Source organism: Haemorhous mexicanus, chromosome 7, assembly GCF_027477595.1.
Source record: "Haemorhous mexicanus isolate bHaeMex1 chromosome 7, bHaeMex1.pri, whole genome shotgun sequence".
NCBI classification, from domain to species: Eukaryota; Metazoa; Chordata; class Aves; order Passeriformes; family Fringillidae; genus Haemorhous; species Haemorhous mexicanus.
The window spans coordinates 38,974,028-38,994,591 of NC_082347.1; the positions used below are offsets into that span (position 1 = coordinate 38,974,028).

The window sequence follows — 20,564 nt, forward strand, 5'->3', positions numbered from 1 at the left end:
TATTTCTAAATGAAATAAATATTAAAGATTTATTTAACATTTAAATAAATATTGAATATTTTCTAAATGAAATTAATCTAATGCCATCTAAACTTTCCCATGGCATAAGCAGTGAGAAGTTTCTGTGCAGGACCACTGCAAGGAAGCAGAAGGATGAGGAGAGGGGCAGTTTCAAGGTGTGGTACAATGAGGAGATGCCACTCACACAAGAGGATGGGTGGGAGAGCTTCTGCAAGCACTTTTTTAGAGGTCTTACCATAAGAGCAGGACATAAATCATAATTAAAACATCATCAAGAAATAAAGCAAATCAGATGAAACAAATCCAAAATGTAATTGGTCTTAAGAAATCAGGGTAATATTCAGCATCTATATTGCCCATCTTTACTTAATGGAACTCAGTGTGACAGCTGTTAGTGACAAGGCCAATGTCATCTTTTCTGGATTGATTCATAATGATGTTTCTTGTAGCACTTAGGAAAATTAAATTCATAAATTAGATAATTAAGTGGTCAAGTCAGCTCTCAGAGAATGTTTCAGAATCTGCAGAAATGCACGGGAATGGACTGTCAGACCTCAGAGTTCAAGGTTTCCCCCCAAACACACCCAACACTTTTTAACCTCCTGAAAAAATACTTGAAAAGCTAATTCTCACCAGTTGCCTTTAAAGACTGGCCAGCACTAACTCCACATGGGCCAACATAAAAGCCCTAAAAGCCACATCCAAAATCCCAAAATGTTTGTGCAGTGGAAGTACCTGCAAGTTCCAAACACGAGCCAGGTTCAGCTAAACCTGGGTTTCAGAGACACTGGCCTGCATCTGTTTGCCATCAGTGCTGTTCCTGTTCTCAGCCCACTGGTGCCAGATGCCAGTCTCATTTCCTAATTTCAGGGAGTATGTTGCTTGACTGATGCACTTGGAAAAACATGAGGATTTTGAGCAAAGGCAAATGTTCCTAATGCTGCTAGAAATGGGCTTCTAATTGGGCTTTCCTGGAAATCAAGGTTTTGGCCACACCACAGGCTGTGGCTTCCCCTCTGTGCTCCTTAACAGGGTGACAGGCTTGGGTGTGTGGAGATTGATGCAGGCTGTGATTTATCCTGGCAGCTAGAGTGCCTGGGGAGCCCATGCAAAATTTAAGTGTAAGGACATCCAGGTGTTTTAGAAATAGGATGGTAGCAGACCAACAGTAGCTTTTTATGGCATTTAATTGCAGCTCCCAGTGAATGTAGTGAGGGCTGATCTGAGGCTGAGTTCAGCCAGCAGGAGGCTGAAATCAGAATTTCCTTATCTGAGAGCCACTGGAATCTCTCCCTGAAGCCCTTGCTTCAGCTCTGACACTGGCTGTGGTGCTTGGCAGCAGTTTTCTTCTTGTCACCTTGTGTGGGGCTTTGGACTGGGATGGTTTCTTCCTGACAAACTGTCATGAGTGCACAGAGCTCTTAAAGCTAATACTCTGCATGTGCATTTTTGGAGAACTTGGCTGCAAAAGAAGCAGTCACTGGGTATTAATGACAGCAATGACACCTGGAAGTATTCCTCCTAGAACACACATTTTACCACCACCGCTGCCCCAAGGCACACCAGGCAGCGCTGGCTTTACCTTAATTAGCAAGGGAACACTAATTGGAGCTTCTACCACTTACTTCCAGCCACGGTGTGCCACGAGGCTCCGTTGACAGTGCCATCCTCCTTCTGGAAGTCCTCGGTGTGGCAGGCTCTCCTCCTGGCATCCGTCATCAGGCGGTGCGTGGAGGCGTACGAGTAGGCCAGCCAGCGGAACACGTGGTCGTCGGGGGTGGGCGTGTAGTCCTGGGTTTTCCACATGGACCTCACCATGTCGTAGGGATAGGCCACCACCAGCTCTCCCCCCTGCAAGTTGCCACCCAGCACAAAAGGGATTTTTTCCATCCAGGCGATGATTGCCCGCGTCTCCACGGCCACCTGGGAGAGGAAGTGACGGCAGGTCTGGTTCAGCGTGGAAATCTGATCATGCTGCTTCAAAGGGGGAGCAGGATCAGGAGTGCCTGAGAGTGAGGGGCCATCAGAAGGGGTGTGGGCAAGGAGAAGGCCTTCTTTAAATTAGGGTGCTTGTCAGCCATCCTTGGGAGGTCACAGACATCCCTCAAGAGCGAACAGAACCTTCGCATCAGTAATTTATGGAACGGGAACATCTATGTCCAGTGAGGCTGAGAGCAGGAACTGACAGAGGTGTCAGACGGTGACACTGGTCCCCCTCTTTGTTTCCAAAATAAGGGATTGGAAATATAGAAATAATGGCCATAAATTAAAACACAGGAATTTTCACCTCTAGATGAGGATGAACTTTTCCACGAGGGTGGCAGAGCACTGGAACAGCTGCACAGGGAGGTCATGGAGTCTCCCTCTCTGGAAGCATTCCAAACCCACCTGGATGTGTTCCTGTGTCACCTGCTCCAGGTGACCCTGCCTTGGATTGTCTCCAGAGGTCCCTTTAAACTGTAACTATTCCATGATTGTGTGATTCTAAAGTACTAAAAACTGCCACAGTAAAGCTGCTATTAATAGCTGCCATTCTAATTCAAAGGTCAGGCCAAAATAAGTTAAATTTCTGGCACTACAATCCAATCAACAACTTTAACATAAGCCACAGCACTGGGTTTGCCTATGCCTGATGATTCAAGGTAAGAATGCATTTCAAGTAAGAGCTAATAAGAAAATCTCAGGACAAATCTGAGAATGAGATTTCAAAGAGCTCATCTATGCCACAAAACTTGGGAGAAACCTGATCCACATGGCTGAGCTCATGCTGTGCTTCTCCTTGTCTACCTTGCTGCCTAAAACTTGGGTTTGGAGCCCTTCAGGTTCTTGAAATAGCTGATGGAAAAGAAAATCCTCTAGGAAACAGTTTATTCCTCAAGACCTGCCCCTAAATCCTGGGGGAAAACAGTGCTTTTGGGGTGCATTTTTATTTCCACTGACATAAAGGGAATTATTGACTTAGATCAGGTGTGGAACTTCACTCCCAGGTTATTCATTTTTTGAGAAATGTAAATCTCTCTCTCTCAGCACATCCCAGCCTTTGTGTCCCCGCTCCTGGCCTTACTCACAGTGGCATTTTCGGACAGGTACCAGTCAGGGATCGGGATGTGATGGTTTGGAACTTTTCTTTTACTCTTCTTCTGATCTTCTGACTCCCAGAGCAGAGAGTTTAGGTCAGGGAAGTTATTGTTGATGTCAATGCCGTCCTGAGTCCATCGTCCTAGAGACCAGCCCCCCAGTTCTGAACCCTTAGATTAAAAAAAAAAATAGAAAAGAAAAAGAAAATTAAAAATTAATGTTCATTTAGAATCCAGAAACCTGCGAGCCCCTGCAGAATGTTTGGGAATGTGCCAGAGGTTATTCTATACAGAGAAATGGAAGATTAATTATTTAATTAACTGAATTAAATCGTTGATTTTTTTAAAAAAAATTGTATGAAATCTTGAATGAGGTGATGGAAAACCCATGAAAATTTACTTGAGGTTGGCCAAAATATATCTCTCAATGTAGACAGCAGACATTTCCACAAATGACTATGATTTTGACTTTCCTGTTCCAGTCTTCTGCAGACTGCTCTGGAAGATTTTCCAGTGCATTTGACCAGCCCCTACAATTTTTCCTGGTGTCTGTCTTCATCCAGACTGAATTATTACGATGCCCAACACATCGTGCTCTCCTTAAAGGCACATTATTAAATTTCTGCTGAGGAGGAATGCAAATTTTCACGTGCTGAGCTTGGTTTCTCGTGAGAAACAGATTGCATGGATTTTCCATTTTCCATAATGGTGTTCCCATGGCTCTGTACACCTCAGGATGGTTTGCTCTGGCAGTCTTTGTAACCCTCCTTTCATGTACATTTTTCTGTTAGCCAACATCACATCAAATACTCTTTCTTTCAGCTTTTTCCCAGGATGGTTTGTGTTTACTTTGATGTGCCCATCTTTTCGTTTTTAAATTTCGATCGCTCGCAAAACGTGATCTTTGAAGAAAACAAAGACAAGAGGAGCATTTTTGATCCATCTGCTGGAAAGAAAAGAACTCCTTGATGTGTTCAAAATCCTAATTACCGCTTTATAGGCCTTGTCATATCCATCAGGGTTCACTGAGGGCAGCAGGTGGATTCTGGTGTCCTGGATGAGGTGCACAATGCGCGGGTTCCCAGCCAGGTATTCCTGGCACATGAACTGCATGAGCAGAAGGATTAGCTCTCGTCCAAGCACTTCATTCCCATGAGCTCCTGCAATGTAGTGGAATTCTGGCTCCCCTGTGGAAAAAAAACACAGAGCAGAGTTGTAGTCAGAGCAGCAAATCAAATCTCTATCAAACAGCTTCGATGTCAATCAGCAGCATTTCACTTAAGGAGTGAGGAGAAATGTCTCAGCTGCACAGATGAGAGGTGAAGATGTCACTTTGGAGAAATAAATTGCTTTTTGTTGCTGTTTTAGAACTGGCTTATGTATTAGTGATATCTAAAGCCATTGAGTAAAACCTCTAAAACCCATATTTGATTAAACAGATCTTTAATTATACTCACAACTTCAGCTTGTTAGAGGTAGATTTTAACAGTTTAGAAGGTCTAAAAGTCACATGAAAAATCCTTTGCTAGAAGAGAATTTTCCTAATAACCAGTCTAAGGATATTATTCATGGACACAGCAAAGCACAAAATTCCTTTTTTCCAACAGCTGTCCCAAGCACTATCACTGTGAGAAGGACCAAAGACTAAATTTGTTTCTATGCTGAATAATTATATCATGGTAGGAAATTGAACCTCAGACCTCATGAGTAAAAAATTATTTGGAGATTTGACCTGCCCCTGCTTGCAATGCATTAAGGTAAATTTCTATCCATAGCTACATCAATCCTATAACTAAAATCCATCCCCCAGTATTAAAGTTCACTTTTATTTTATTACTGTGGAGAATGATCATTAAAGAATTTGATCCCACATTCAAAATGTCCTCTATTTGTGCTCACCCTCCCCTTCCCAATTTAGAAATTCAGCACTGAGGTTCCTCCCACATACATTTGAAATCTTTGCTGCCATAAATATAACTCCATTAGTGATAATTAGTGCAGATATGGAGGAAGAGGAGGGGGAAAAAAGCCAAATCCCAACACCCCTTCAACAGATTTAGTTAAGATTAAAATCCTAACCAACTTCGTGTTCTCCTGGGTTGTCAGAAATCTCTACTGCATACAGCTTCAGTCCTTGGTTGCTTTTTCCAATATTGTAAATTCTTGTGATGTTTGGGCACATTTTATTCACAGTTTTCATCAGCTGCCAACAAAAAAAAAAAAAAGAGAAAAAAAAAGAATATACTTAGACAATGCAGCATCAAAATAGATCCACCAGGAATTGGTTCATTCTAAATTGGATGTGGCACAAACTCTTCATTTGCTTCTCTGATTACCTCTTATTTGTAAAAACTTTATGTTTAGTTTGTGAATTTATAGCTCTGCCATGTCATTTAAAAAATATTGTTCCATGGAGAGTAATTAAAATAATGGAGAGTAATTAAAACAACCACACTCTGTGAGGTGCTGTAGATGAGGGACTTGAGGTGACCCAGGGTGTCAGTGCACAGAAATGCATTTATTTTGCAGGTTGCCACATTTCAATAGAAATATGAAGCTTTCCACTCTGCCAGCAAGCAGAGATATTGCATTAAAAGCAGTTCTATTTTAGCTAAAGGTTAAACCCTGCTGTAGAAATAATGTTACTGACTCAGACCTGTGTTTACTAATTCCTCTCCTCACACTTTCTTCAAATTGAAGCAAACTGAGCTGGCTGATGGTTCCCTGCCTCCATGCAGGAGGGAAATGGGCAATGTGAGCCTGTGTCTCAGGGCTCCTCTGAAACCCCTGACTCTGAAACTTCCACGTGCAGAAGTTTCCTGGCTCTCCAGTGCTCACAGGACACCAGGAACATCCATTTAGAACAGTGGGTGAAGGTATAAGGAAATGCTCATTAATAGTGAGAAAAATGCCCAGAACCAAGTTCAAAGTCTGTTACATTCAGTGGAAATATTTGTATTGGCCTCAGCAAACTCCCCATCATCTCTTTAAGTGCAAACATGTGATTATTTTCTGAGTCAAAGAAATTTTCCTGCATTAGGGCCTTTGCAGTAACATTTACTGAGACTCTTTTGGTAACATGTAATGCAGTGGAGTTAATGGAAATACAATGCTGAAAATCAACATCTTTCATATTTGATCTCCTCATTCTCATTTCCTGCAAATGGCACAATATTTCACCTATGATCTGGGTTTGTTGTCTCAAAGACAAGGTTGTACTCAAATACCCACATCACACATGTAACAGCTTCCTGTATCACTTGAATATGTACAAATACATGCACAGAAATGAACAAATGAGAAATATTTTGGGCTGTGAAACAATCCTGCACACAAAACATTGACTGGAAGAAGAATATTGAATGCTCTTTTACAAGGAGAAAACTAGAGCTGCAAATTTCATCTTCCTAACCAGAGAGTTCTATTAAAATAACCAGACCCTGAGAAAATCCCTCCCTCTCACAAATACTTGACTTATTGCAATGTAATGTGATGCTTCTAAAATGTGGCCCAGGGAACCCCATCTCCTCCTCCTTCAGTGTTGATAATAAATCAAAACCCAGCATTTTTCTAGGAAGGTTGGTGGTGAAGTAGCCATGAAAAGTGACAATAATGCATATTTGGGGGGTTGGGGATGGTTTTGATTGTTGTTGTTGGCTGTTTGTTTGCTTTAATAAGAAGTTGACTCTGGCAGTTATTATTCCATTTTGCACTGAAGTTTTGAGAATAGTTTTGGGTATATAAGACCTGCTGCAATGCAGCCCATAATATTCTGACCATCAGCAATTAAAATCCAACGAGCTCTAAAAAAATTAATTATTTTGACACAGAAGAAAACAGAAATTGGGAGAGCACACAGTTGACAATTCTCAGCCACAGTCACAGATTTTCCTTTTGTGTGAAGAGTGCAAAAACATTCTGGTTTAAAGCTGTGGTTTTTTCCCCAAGATATTTCCAACCTGACCAACCTGTCTTCCTGCAATGACAACACAAATACATTTTATTTTATTGTTCTTGACAGTAATTATGCCAATTGAGTTCCTACTCGTCTAATCTTTGTGCTAAGAAATATAGGCCATGAAATCTCTACCAAAATAAACGTGTGACTCAGTACACAATTGCTCAATAAAACCCCGTGGTGATTCATGCAGTATAAATACACTGAAAATCCAGCACAGAGCAAGTGATTCACACACATCAAGTCCAAACATATTATCTTTATATTTGAAGGGAAAGTGGGCAGAAATATTTCTTCAGGACAACCCACACTTGTGTCTGTGGTGATGTGAAGCGAGATTAAAAACAATAACAAAGCCAAGAACTTGTTTGAAATTAAAGGAACAAGATTAACAACGCTGGTAGGTTTAAAATTATACTAGAAGAGGGTTTTTTTCCTGGTGTTTCTGGTGAATTTCTGCTGATTTTCACAACTGTGAGTATGGAATTGGACTCTAGAGTTTATTCTGATTATTCAAACCCACAGAAATAGATGAGCAAACTGATGGCTAAATCAGAGTCGAATCTAGAAGGAGAAATCACTGTTTCATTCACCACTCAAATACATATGGAAGGAAAAGAGTGGCACATTAAATGAAAATAGTTCCTCTGTCACTTAGTGTCAACTCTTTCAGGTTCATTTATGTACAAATTAAGACTTTGGGACTTTATTGGACTGCTTCTTTTAATAGATTAAAACAGAGAAAATATTTTAAAACCATATTGCAGACAGAGTTTAAAATGAAAATAATATTTTACTTTTTGTGGGATTCAGATTCCACAGGGCTGAAAAGCCTGCACCCACCCACCCTCCATCACACACCATCCTCTTTGCCTACCTGCCTCATCTCCTTGTAGTTGTGATGCTTAAAGTCCAGATTATCAGTGGTTGTCATTTCATTTCTTCTGTGGTAATAATTGTTTGGGTCTGAGAAAAGAAGAAAAGGAGTTTTCTCATGCTTAGGAATTTCAAATATAGAGGTGCTTTGGCACAATGCATGTAAGGAACGTGGAAATCTGAATTCCATTATCCTGTGTGCATCTAAAACAGGTTTTCAAAAGCAAAATTCAGAGAAACAATTAATTTGAAATATTTCTAATCACTGGACAAATCAATTGATACAGATCCAAACAAAAGCAAGGAGGCACCAGCTTTCCTGACAGCTCCTCTGCACAAAAAATCCAAACTTCAGAAAAGCAGAAGGGCAGCCTTAGGCTGCAGAGGAGGGAAAAAGTCATTGGGAAATGATGAGTCAGATGCAAGATAAAAGAGTGGAAGAAAAATCAAATTAGAGGAAAAAGCCACAGTAAATGCTTTGTGTCCACTTGATTAATTTACTGTTGCAAGGAATTTTAGTTTTCTGATGAGTATTTTCCAAGTCCATGCACTGATTGCAAAACATGGAAATGAATCATTTGGCATATTAAGCATTCCTAATTATCTTCCAGAGGAGTTCCTGTGGAAGTCAGAGGTGTTTCTTACTAAAAATTCACATATTCACTTGTTTATGGATATTATTTGTAGTTGGTTAGTTTTGAAGCATCAAAGGAGGATGTGTGGTTAGAAAAGAATCTTTTGTCTCCTTGGCATTCCAGGCCCTTTACCTGGAAAAAAAACCCCAAAACAAACAGGCCAAGACTGTTATGGCTCAGCTTTGAAGTTCCTGATAGATGTGCTTCTAGCCTAATCTATGATGATTTATTTTCAGAGACAAACAAGTCTATTTGGAAAACATCAGACACATTCCTTAACTTGCCACATCTGGGATGTCTGGAATTCTGAGTAATCATTTGTCAAGCCAGTGGCTGTCAGGCTTCTATGAGAAATTGTTTCCCTTCACACAAAATCATCTTCATTGGTTTAAAATTATTGGGGGAAAAGCGAAATATGAAAAAGTCTAAATGTCATCCTTATTGCAACACAAAAAGACATTGCCTCTAGGGGAAAAAATGGTTTTAAACAATATCACCTGTCAGCTGTGACTTTTTTAGGGGGGAGAAAAAGAACAATTCTGGTAGGAAAAATGTAGTTACCATCCCACAGCAACGAAGCCTTACTGAAATTATGGAAAACTCACAACAGTGCAAAATAGTTCATAAGATTTCTAAGTTTCAGATTTCTGGCATCAAAACCACTAAATATTCCCCTAAAATTCTAAAGTTTTGGGGTTTTTTTGCACTATTTAAGTTATTTATGAAATGAAACATGCAAGTCCTATAAAGCTTCACAGATCATGACCCATCCTTGCCTCCACTTCCATTTCCTAATCTACAGCAGAGATGCTGGAGGGTCAGTTGAAGGCTGCTCTACAAATATGAAAGAAAAATGTCCAAAAAAGTCTCATCTCATCAAAACCTCTGTTAATTTGTAGAAATTACTCAGTGATATACTGATGAGAAATGGAAACCATGAAGAAAACCCCCACTTCTTCTCAAAAGAGACAATGTGTTCAATGCCCCACAGAACATCTTCATCATTGAAAAAACTACCTCCACATTGTAAAAATATAAAAATAAATGTCACAAAACTGCCAGGATGTTGAAAGTTTTCTGTATCCCCACGAGCCAAAATATACAGCAACCGATTTTTTTGCCCTGATACTTTAATCCCATGCCTTTCAAAGCCTGGCTCTTTTTCCATACATCAAACACTAATATCATGGGAATGACTGTGAATGCTGTAGAGTTGGTGGAAACTTAAAAAAACTGCAGTGAAAATGATGGTATCTCTGGCCCTTCCTCAACAACAGAGCTCAATTTGACAGTTCCCTGGGGAGTTAACACTCATACTTTGCCAGGCTCTGCTGCAGCCTGCTTGGATAGCTGGATTTCTGCTGCAGCAGGAATACAGATCAGAACAGTAAAAGCTAAAATGTAGAAAGGCAAACAAAGCTTGCACACAGCTGGATGGGTCCACTTTGGCAAAAAAAAATTTTTTTAATAAAACTGAGAATAAGAGACTGAAAAACTCAAACCACAGAAGAGTTATAAGAGAAATATACTGATTTATTCATAGAAATTCTGAGAAAGTCTCTCTTTCTTCCATGGAGAAAAGATCCTGCAAAACTGTGGCACTCACATTTATACAGAGGGATATATTACCTTTTTTCTACCACTAATCTGTCTGTACATCACCAGTACAGGTAATGAAGTTTGCTGGGAGAGGCACCTTGTGCCCTTCATCCTTCTACTCTGGTAAAGATGGACAAGTGACTAAAGCTGTTAAATCACAGATTCATAGGAGCTCAGAATGGCCTGGTTTGGAAGGGACCTTAAATCCCAACCAGTGCCAGCCCTGCCATGGCAGGGACACCTTCCACTGTCCCAGGCTGCTCCAAGCCCTGTCCAGCCTGGCCTTGGGCACTGCCAGGGATCCTGCCTCCCACCCTCCCAGGGAAGGATTCCTTCCCAATATCCCACCTATCCCTGCCCTCTGCCAGTAGGAAGCCATTCCCTTGTCCTGTCACACCAGGCTTTTGTCCAAAGTCTCTCTCTCCATCTTTTTTGTAGCTTCCCTCAGGCACTGGAAGGCCACAGTTACATCACCCCAAGACTTCTCCTCTCCAGGATGAACAATCCCAGATCTCTCAGCTTTTCCTCATGGCAGAGCTGCTCCATCCCTGTGATCACCTCTGAGGTCTCCAACAGCTCCACATCCTTCTGATGCCTCAGATTTGGCTTTTCTATCTGTCACATTCTGTGCTGCTTTAGTGTGTGGGTTTGGGTTCATATTATGGGATGGTGAGCTCTGTGCACAGAGCAGGGAGACAAAACAATTCCTGCTCCAGCTGGGCACCAAGGACAAATGAGCCAAATCTCAGCCCAGGAGCACAAACCCCGTGGGCTGGAGAGAGAAAAACAAGCAGGGTGGGAGTGCCTGGGCTAAAGCTGGGCTGGGACAATGAACTGCAAGGTGCAAATGGAGCAGAGCTGATCCCAGGGAGAGACCCCGTGCCCGGCCGTGCATTTTGGGGCCATTTTGGGTCATCTTGGGGGCAGCCCTGGCTGGGCTCTGGTGCTGCCCAAGGTGCATCCATGGAGGAGATCCTTGGAATCAATCCCTGCTTTATTTTTCAGCTGTGTTTAGTCTCTGTCCTAGGTCAGCCTTCTCAAGGCATCCCTTCCTGTGCTGGGGACCCCAAAACTCCAAGTGGGTTAATGCCCAACAACTTTGCAGTATGAAGACTCTGAAAACTGCCCAGAAAAAGTACCAGAAAGAACCAACTGCTTGGCAGTTGATGAAAAAAGGGCATTTTCTCCTAGTACAGCTCTACAGCACCTCAGCCAGTGAGGCCCTGATGCTTCCAGCAGGTTTCAGCTTCTCAGAAGTTCTGCTCCAAATGCAAGGCATAATGAAGGCAATCCAAGGGATTCAGAGAAGTTTTTAATAAAAAGAATATTCTGGTTTAAATCCCTTAGACTGCCTTAAAAACCCCAGTGTGCTGTTTCACAAATGACTGTGGGTTTTTTTTTTAATTTCCGTGTAATTTGAGTGAATTTGACTTGTCTTCACTAAATTGAACATCTCACAGACAGCACATGTGTAATCTTGAAATAAATCCACTGGCAGCCACATCAGGTGATTCTAAGTTTTTTTCCACATGATCTATTTCATGGCAGCCTCATGAGCATTGCTCATGAGCATTAACATCACCCATGAAATCAGCAATGAAATAATATTTTTCAACTATAAACTGATTCTTTTCTCCTTTTATTCTCAAAATTAGATGCTGGATTTAGAGCTGCTGTTGACATGGACATTTATAATGAAAGATACTTGTAAAAAGTCACATTTTTATCAAAAAATGAACAGAACTTTAGACTTGACCAGGTAGCCTGGCACTTAGAGAGAAGCAGTAAAAATAAGACTGAAACCACTGCAAAACACAGTACTCCATTACAGAGCTGTTAAAATTCTTTTTTACAGCATGATCATGGTACCAGTGATAGTTTCCTATATAAGAACTATTAAAAATTAAATTCCATCACAAATTTATTCCGTTAAAGTAATTGTCTCTTGCCTTGAATACTCTACAATATAAATAAATGCATGAAGAACTCAACTAATTTTCTCTCTCCAATCTCTGGGTGCTTTTGATTAGATATAATTTCATTTTGACCTTCCTTAGGTTTGAGGAAGAGAAGGCAAGGAAAGCACATCCATCCCTCTGAGGCAGAAGACTGTGTGTGTCAGCCTCCCTCTATGCAAACACCAGCATTTTTGGGAAGTGGAGAGGGAATTACATGTTTTTGGATTTTGTCCTCTTTTTGCCCTCTTTTTTGAGACATGGCAGCACTGATTTTTGTTACAGGAAGGATTTTCTGACATCTTTCCTCCACGGAGAAATGTCTTTCTCTTGGTGAAACAGCAAATTCTTTCTGCCCAAAGTTAGCACTGGCATAATTGGACAACACAGCTTTTTTCTTTCTTTCTTTTTTTTTAAAGCTGCTTTAACAATCTAGAAAAGGTTTTTTGTCCACACTAGCCTAAGATACAAAACCAAGGTATGTTATGGATAAGATATAAGCATTTCACTGATAAAAATTGCAATTATCTTATATAATACTGCTTAGATGAGCAGTAACTTCTCTGTTCCAGTTGTCCAAATAATGTTTTATCATGATTTATCCAATTTTTAGTGAATCTAGCACATGCAGCAGGATTTATGGACAGAGTCTTACCCACAGGAATGGTTCTAGCTGTCTTTAACCATTTCCATCTCATTCCAACAGTGCTAACCTAGAATATCAATCTTATTCAGGTTTTTTCTTTTCCTTTTATCCTTTCTCCTTTTTCCTTTATTACCCTCCCTTGTGAGCCTGCTTGATGGAAAGCTGATACAGAGCACAGACTGAATGCAAATGTTTTAATATATTCAGGGAATAATGAAGGCATAAACCCTAAAATCACAAGTCTAGAAGACATGAAAAGAAATTCAGAGTTGTGAAAAATGGGTTTCTTTCCTTCCACCCTCCTTTAGTTGTTGGGGTATTTCACTATGCCCCAGGTTTTGGGAAGGCTAGAAGTGTGTGAACTAACAGAGCTCCACCTCCTGATTTTGGTGAATTTAGGAAAATTGGTCATTTTGATGGAAAAAAACCCTGTCAGAGAAGAAGAGCCTTTGATTTCCAGTCCCACAGTCAATACAGAGTGTTAGAGCAGCACTGTCAAAGTCACTGCTCCCACGGCCAAACCATCCAGATATTTAACTTGGAATGAGCAAAATGACACCAATAAAGGGTAAGGAATCCACTTAGAGGGAGCTGCAAAGACCTGTCCCATCCTAGAGAAAGAAAACGTGCGTGGAAAGGCCTCTGGAACCTGGGGAACAGCTTTGTCCCGGGCACCTCGCGTGCGATGCGCAAAATGAGCAAGGAGAAAGAAATGCCAGCTCTTTCTGAGCTAAAAAGATGGGTCAGCACTTATCAAAACCTATTAGTTCTTCAGTCCAATTACATTTTGAATGAACACACCCCATTCCCATTGTGTTTCTCAATGAATGATTCTGGTATTTTCTTTCAGGAATATACTGAATCAGCCACTGCGGGCAATTAACTCAATAAATGACTACCAGGGGGATGCTCTGATGCTGTTTCCATGTGAATCCAAGATCTGTGAAAAGCTGGAAGAGCACTCAGCAGGACAGTGCTGAAAGTGGGGATGTGTTCCCAGCTTTACCCACTGACACAGACCCATGAAGCTGAAGGGTAACAAAAGCCAGCGCTGCCAGGCAGAATCTGGCCCTGGATGGGTGGAAAGCCAGTAAGAATCCAGGGTAAAAAACTGCTGCACTCAATAAAAATCACCTTTTCAAATACTGACATTTTTGCTTTTTTTCCTGTTTAGATGCACTTTTAGGGGAGAGAAAGGGATCATGAGAATTTACATACAAATTGTCCTAGAAAACTGTTAGATCACCCAAGCAATCTTGTTTTTTTAAGAAAGGCACTTACAGATACTATGGCTTGCATATCAAAGTTATCCTGACACTCTCTGTGGGCTTGGGCAGACATTTCTATTTCTTTCTGCATAACCCTACTCACTAAAGACAAATATTATACCAAAAGCAAAGCTACCCAAAGGAAATGCAATTTTTGAGTCTTGCCACGCCATGGCAGCCATGCCAGCATGAACTACCAAAGGCTCTCACCTGGCAAGGGGCAGCCCAGGATTTCCAGCCTCATGCAGATGCTGCCCTCCTGGAACCAGGAGCGCGGGTTGATGCGGATGTAACGCGCCACCAGCGGCACCGGCAGCAGGTTCAGCACTGGGATCTCCTTCTCTCTGTTCCCTTCAAAAATCTGGCCAGGCCAAACAGGGGGAAAGAAAGGGCAACATCAGTGCTTCAAACTGTCTCAGAGTGGTTTTGGTAAGAGAATGTAAATGTAAAATGTAAAATCACCTTTCAGGTCCAGGCTGATGGTGGCTCGGGCCAGAACTGCTCTTCGAGGATGGCAATCCCCCCACTCCCCCTGGGCAAATCTGACTCTGTACCTTGGGATTTGCTCTTAAAATCCATGAGAGATACTGCCACTGACTAATCTGTGGCCAGCCCCTGCTTTCCCACCTCTGCTGTTCCTCAAAAAATGTGTTTTGTTCTACTCACCACATCTCCAGATTCGTTCCTGACAGCAGTCCACGCGTGGCTGTCATTGCTCACCAGCACTCGGTAAGAGGTCACCCAGTTACTCCTTGAAAAAGAGAATAAATAAGTTACTTTCCAGAACTTAGAATGACTGCATATTATTTAATATAATCAAGCTTATAAGGCTGCTAGCAGTGGAAATCCCATTTGGCACAGTCATGCCAATCTGGATTCAACACACTATTCAAAAAGCTTGGCACATAGAAGCAAAATCCTGGTGAGATAATATTCTGGGATTCCAGGGGGTGAGAGACTTGCTGCTCTCCTCTCCTTTTATATGCAGAGTTTGGGATAAATGGCTTATCTAGAACAGATTTATGCAGTGTTCAAAGATCATCTTTTCAGCTGCAGAACATTTATTAGTTCTGCTCTTATTATCAGAGAGGATGGGAAAAAAGTAATAAATCCTCAAGGATGAAACATCTGTGAATTTCAACCAGCAAAATTTCCATTTCTTTCAATAGAAGAATAACTGGTGCCTGCAGTAATTCTTGTATTTATTAGCAAGAGACAGGGACAGAGAGACAATTGATCACAGGACTACTGCACTGCTACAATATCCTGATCAATCCCCAAAAGGCTGATTTTTCTAATGTCATCTGATTTACAGCAAAATCCTCTGTCATCTAAAAAAGTCAAATACTTCAGTTATGTCTCATCTGGATCCAGCTAAAGAAGAGTATGAGCAAATGTAAAATGCTGCTTCCTGTATTCTGGATTAAAGCTGTGGAGTTCACAGTGCTTGGGCATCACCTGTGGAAATGTGTGTACAGGGCTGGAGAAGGCTGGAGAAGGCAATGCCCAACTCTCCTCCCACCTTTGTTACTCAGAAAGAGCAGCAGTGATTTGCTTTTTTCCCCCAACACCTGGTTTCAGTGGGCAGGGACTTGGAGGAGAGTTGTGGCTTGGAGGAACATTTGTACTGTGAAGTCAGTCCAGGATGATTAAATTCCATATTTATGTGCAACCAGCAGGGCTCTGGAGCTGCTCTTCTTCAGCACAGGGTCTCAGCTAAGCTACAGTCCCATGGCTGGGAGTGAAACCAGGGCTAGGAAAGCTCTTGGCACTGGAGAGAAGAAAAGGGGACTTTGGGGCAGGTGTTGGAGAAGCAGCAGAGCATAAAAAATTGGAGATCAGGAGTGCCTGGAAGGACAGACACACCTAAGGACTTCCCCTTGTACTGCTCCTGTACAAATACAACTTTGATTTGTTTTGGTTTTTTTCTTTTAAAATCAACTAATAATAGCAAACTACCTATGAACACACACTCCACACTGAACCCACTGTGCCTGTGTTTAGGGACAAACCAGCCTTTATGTGCTCACTACAGAGTCAGGCTTTTAATGAAGACCAAAAAGGGACAAGGATGGAACAAGGGTAAAACCATCAGCCCCAGCTCACCAAGCCTTGTACAAAACAGACAACTGAGTTTGCTTACACATCTGAAAACAAAGATGAAGTAAATATTTAGTAGGATTTGGAAAATTACTTCTGGGCATTCTATGCTAATGCCCCTAAAAGTTAAAAAATAAGATTTTGAAAAAAAAAAACCAAAAAAGCCAACTGAACAAACCCAGCTCTGTTTTAGACACTAAACCAGTCCTTTGCAACTCTTTCACCAGCCTCCTTCAGTGAATAGACTTTGCCATTCATGTTAGATTAAATGGAAAAATCTTGACTATTGCCAAGCAGACAACTTTTTGTTATGGCAATGAAAAGAAGGGTACATCTATCACTTGTAATGCACACAACTTTAGTATTTGGTAAACAACTGTAACAAGTTAACAGCACTCTGGAAATCCTAATTGTCTGCCTTTCAGTGGAAGGGCTCCTGGGGTAGGAGATTTACTGCAGAGCTGAGAAGTGCCGTGCTGGCGTCTCTAAAATTTGGCTGTAAAATGATAAATGACACACAACAAAATAAACAGTGACTTCAGCATGCTGGATAAGTTTCTCCTGACTTTTGCAAAGAACTTTCTTCCCTCAGCTTCTCTGTGTTCTTAAGTTGAAGAAAGGCTGATTTACTTCTGTCAAATAAAGGAGCTGACAAGAGGGAAGGAGAGGGACTTGTGACAAGGACATGGAGTGCCAGGACAGGGGTGATGAAAGAAAGCAGGTTTGGATCAGATATTGGGAAGAAATTCTTGGCTGTGAAGGTGGTGAGGCCCTGGCACAGGGTGCCCAGACCTCTGGCAGTGCCCAAGGCCAGGTTGGACACGGGGGCTGGGAGCAGCCTGGGACAGTGGAAGGTGTCCCTGGCATGGCAGGGGTGGAATGGGATGAGCTTCAAGATCCCTTCCAGCCCAAACCATTTTAGAAAATAGCCAACAGCAAAACTCTAAAAAGAGGAAAATAGTTTTTTCTGAATTACTGGAAAAAGATAAGCTTGAGAGCAAAACTCCTGGGTTTGAAGGAGGGTGCTGGTGGCACTGTACATATTCAATGCACATAAAATTATACTGGTCTTTTTTGCTGGTTTTTTTATTTCCTTGCACATTTTTTGGGGGGTTTTGCATGAGCTTTGCATAATTGTTTCTTTTTACTGTTCTTGGTCATCTCTCAAAATCAGGCTAAAGGACCAAAAGAGGCAACACCACAAACCAAATAACATCATTGCTTCTGAAGTGTTACAGAACTTTTTTCACTTCAACTGCACAGATCAGGTTAGGAAGGCAAACACAACACATCCATATTCATGGCTCAACATTTGCAGAAGAAATTCAAACAGGGTACTAAAGTCAAATGAAACCACAACAACCACGGGCAGACTTTTGTAAGAAAATCATGGCACATACAGAATGTTTTAAAAGAACAAGCTTGCTTTACTGGCATGAGAAAATGTTGCTGTCACAGTAACATTTCTCAGCTGGGACTTTCATTTAACATATTTTGATTTTCTCACTCCCTACCATTACAAAAGTTCAAACTTCTCCCAAAGGAAAACATATACAAGTAGTCCTGCACATTTTCCATCTTGAGTGGCAACCAGCAACGTGCTATGGAGGGGCAGAATGCAATTAAAATCCTAATGGACTGCATCCAGTCTTGGACACTGGCAGGAATAGAAGGACCTCAGAGGGTCAGGGAGGAGGTAAATCAGTGCAATGTATGAAGGCACACACCATACATTGCCCATTGTGTCTGCCTGGGAGGAAAAAGCAGAATAAAAACATCACAGCAGATCAGATCCTTCTCTCACTGCATGCAAAGCTGCCTCCAGGGGCTTAAATCCTTCCCCCCTTTTTCCCCCAGTGCCACAATAAAAACAGCTTCTGATAATCTTAAGGAGGCTCCTGTAACTTCAGACTCCCCTGGGAAATGGCACCTTCTCCCTAAAAGCCACATCCCCCATGCTGGGGAAGGGGAGCTCTGTGTGTTCTTGTGGTCAGAGGACCTGGAGAAAAGCCACAAAGCCTAATGCTCAGGGATTTGACTGAGTGTCATCAAACCCCAGACACTTCTACAGCTCCAGACCAGACAAGAACTCACTAAACCCTCCCAAGAGCTGCAGTTTTCCCACCTGTGTGTGGCACAGGAGGGCTGCTGACCCCAGGAAGCAGCTGGATGCTCCAAGAACAGCATTTCCCAGGATCCAGGAGTTCCAGAAACACCTCATTTATTCATGTAGGCACAGAAATCTAAAGCTTTTTTGTGGCAATCCATCAGAGGAACAGGGCAGCTAAAGCCAAGCCTTGCACTAGGAGAAGTATTGGGGAATTCTGTCTGTGTGATCACCTGGTGACACCAAGATCCATCTCCTTTGGGATTTGCAGACAGGGATTTCTGTCACATCCAATCTCCTTGGAGCCCATCAGCACTGAACAATAAAGCTGCCTAAGGAAGGCTGAAATAAAGCTGTCATGTTTTCCAAGACTCAGGATGTCCCTGCTGTTGTTTCAGAGAAGCTCTTCTGGTTTCACCCTATAAAACCTCTCAGGACCTACCACTGCACTCCTAAGAGAAAAATACAGATTTTTGCTGGGTTTATAGAGCTGAGGAGACAGGATCTGGGGAAGTCCTAGGCCAGCATTCACAAAAAAGGGCATTAATTATGGAGCTCTTTCCTGGCACAGGGCAAGGCAATCCAGAATCCATTGTGTGACAATCCAGGAGTGTTTGAGGTTACCCCAGCTGATCACCCTCTGCCACAAAGTGCCACTTCTGCCTCACAAACTTCCTCCATGCTGGAAAAAGATCATGAGGTACAGATTTGAGAGGGATCCTTTGGATGCAGGTCCATCCCTTTTAAATAATCCCTTTTAAAATTTATAGCAGCCTTATCTCTTCAGACAGAGCCTATCTGAAAAATCTCAGCATCCACTGACAATATTAATCAATTCCTTTCAGACACAGTAAATGCAAAAATCAAAATATGATTCAAATTCACTTAATAGGGTGGATTTTTGAATTATTACTAATTACTTGATTTTCATCTGTAATGCACTGGCCTTAGACAAAGCTTATTTGAACACCTTCAATTCCAAATTCAGTCTTTTGTGATGCATGGAAATGTCCTGCTTCTCCATTTTCATCCAAAAAAGAAAAGCTGAGGGATTAAATAACTTGCCCAGGGACAGAGAGAGTAAACCTGAATCAAAGCAGAGAATTAAAAGCAGATCTCCTGTAGCTTTGGCAGGTTCCTGTCCCAAAAATCAGCTTTTCCTTATCTAACCACGGCATCAGCTACTGAGCAAAAAGATCATGGGCAGCACCAGAACAACAACACATCTCCCAGCTGTGCCTGCCCTGATACAATTTCCTGACTTTTCTCTCTGTGTGTTGGACCCAAGGCTGAATCCCAGCTCAGGAGAATGGGAAGCAGTGGAGGGATGCCAGGTTTTTCCTGCCCAGACTCCAGCAGGCAGTGGATCAGCTGGGAATTGGGATTGTTTGGGTTTATTCTCTTTGAGCAGCTCCTGCTGCAGGTCACATTTTAATGCCAAGCTTCTGAATCATGGAAAGCTGACCAGCACCAAGTGAAATAAACCTACCACTCTGATCCTCATCTCTGAGGGTGCTTCTCCACACGGAGGAAAGCCCAGGTGGTTTGAGGTGCTGGTGAGCAGAAGCTCAAGCCCAGAGTGGCAGAGATGGACCACAAGGAAGATTGGAGGGATGGAGCACCTTCCAGTCTGGAAAGGAGAGGACTGGGGGTGTCCAGCCTGCAGTAGGCTCTGGACTGGACCTTAGAGCAACTTCCAGGGCTAAAGGGGCTCCAGGAGAGCTGGAGAGGGACTGGGGACAAGGGATGGAGGGACAGGACCCAGGGAATGGCTCCCAGTGCCAGAGGGCAGGGCTGGATGGGAGATTGGGAATTGGGAATTGTTGCCTGTGAGAATGGATTTCCCAGAGCAGCTGTGGCTGCCCCTGGATCCCTGGCAGTGTCCAAGGCCAGGCTGATGGGGCTTGGAGCACCCTGGGACAGTGGGAGGTGCCTGTGGCAGGGGGATTGGAGCAGGATGAATTTTAATGCCCCCTCTAACCCAAACCATCCCGTGATTCTCTGACATTCTTGGAATGAGACCACCAGACACCATCAGAGCTCCCATGAACAACAGACCTGGCTCCAACTGAGCATTTTCTTCTTCTGCTGTCAGGCCAACCTGATTTATCTGCAATAGAACCCCTAAAATTAATATAAAACAGACTCATTCAGGCAACCAAATGTGTACCCAGCAATAATAAATAAACTGACACACCAAAATACTTGATGTAGCAAAATCTCTATACCAAAAAATGCTGGACAAGCCTTATACTAAATGATACTCATGCAACAGAATCAGCATGCTAGCAATTAAATGGCTTTCTACTTAAAAAATCAATT

At 42.2% G+C, this 20,564-nt stretch overlaps 1 protein-coding gene across 1 annotated transcript in view; it reads right to left on the bottom strand.

Moving 5' to 3' along the window:
• Positions 1-20,564, bottom strand: part of CPXM2 (carboxypeptidase X, M14 family member 2) — a 68,249-nt gene that overhangs the window by 11,323 nt on the left and 36,362 nt on the right. The window contains exons 4-10 of the mRNA XM_059852178.1: positions 14,702-14,786; positions 14,246-14,396; positions 7,934-8,022; positions 5,178-5,301; positions 4,089-4,285; positions 3,090-3,269; positions 1,647-1,944 (exon numbers count right to left, since the gene is read on the bottom strand). Coding sequence (XP_059708161.1) covers positions 1,647-1,944; positions 3,090-3,269; positions 4,089-4,285; positions 5,178-5,301; positions 7,934-8,022; positions 14,246-14,396; positions 14,702-14,786 — 1,124 coding nt within the window. The remainder of the gene's footprint in view (positions 1-1,646; positions 1,945-3,089; positions 3,270-4,088; positions 4,286-5,177; positions 5,302-7,933; positions 8,023-14,245; positions 14,397-14,701; positions 14,787-20,564) is intronic.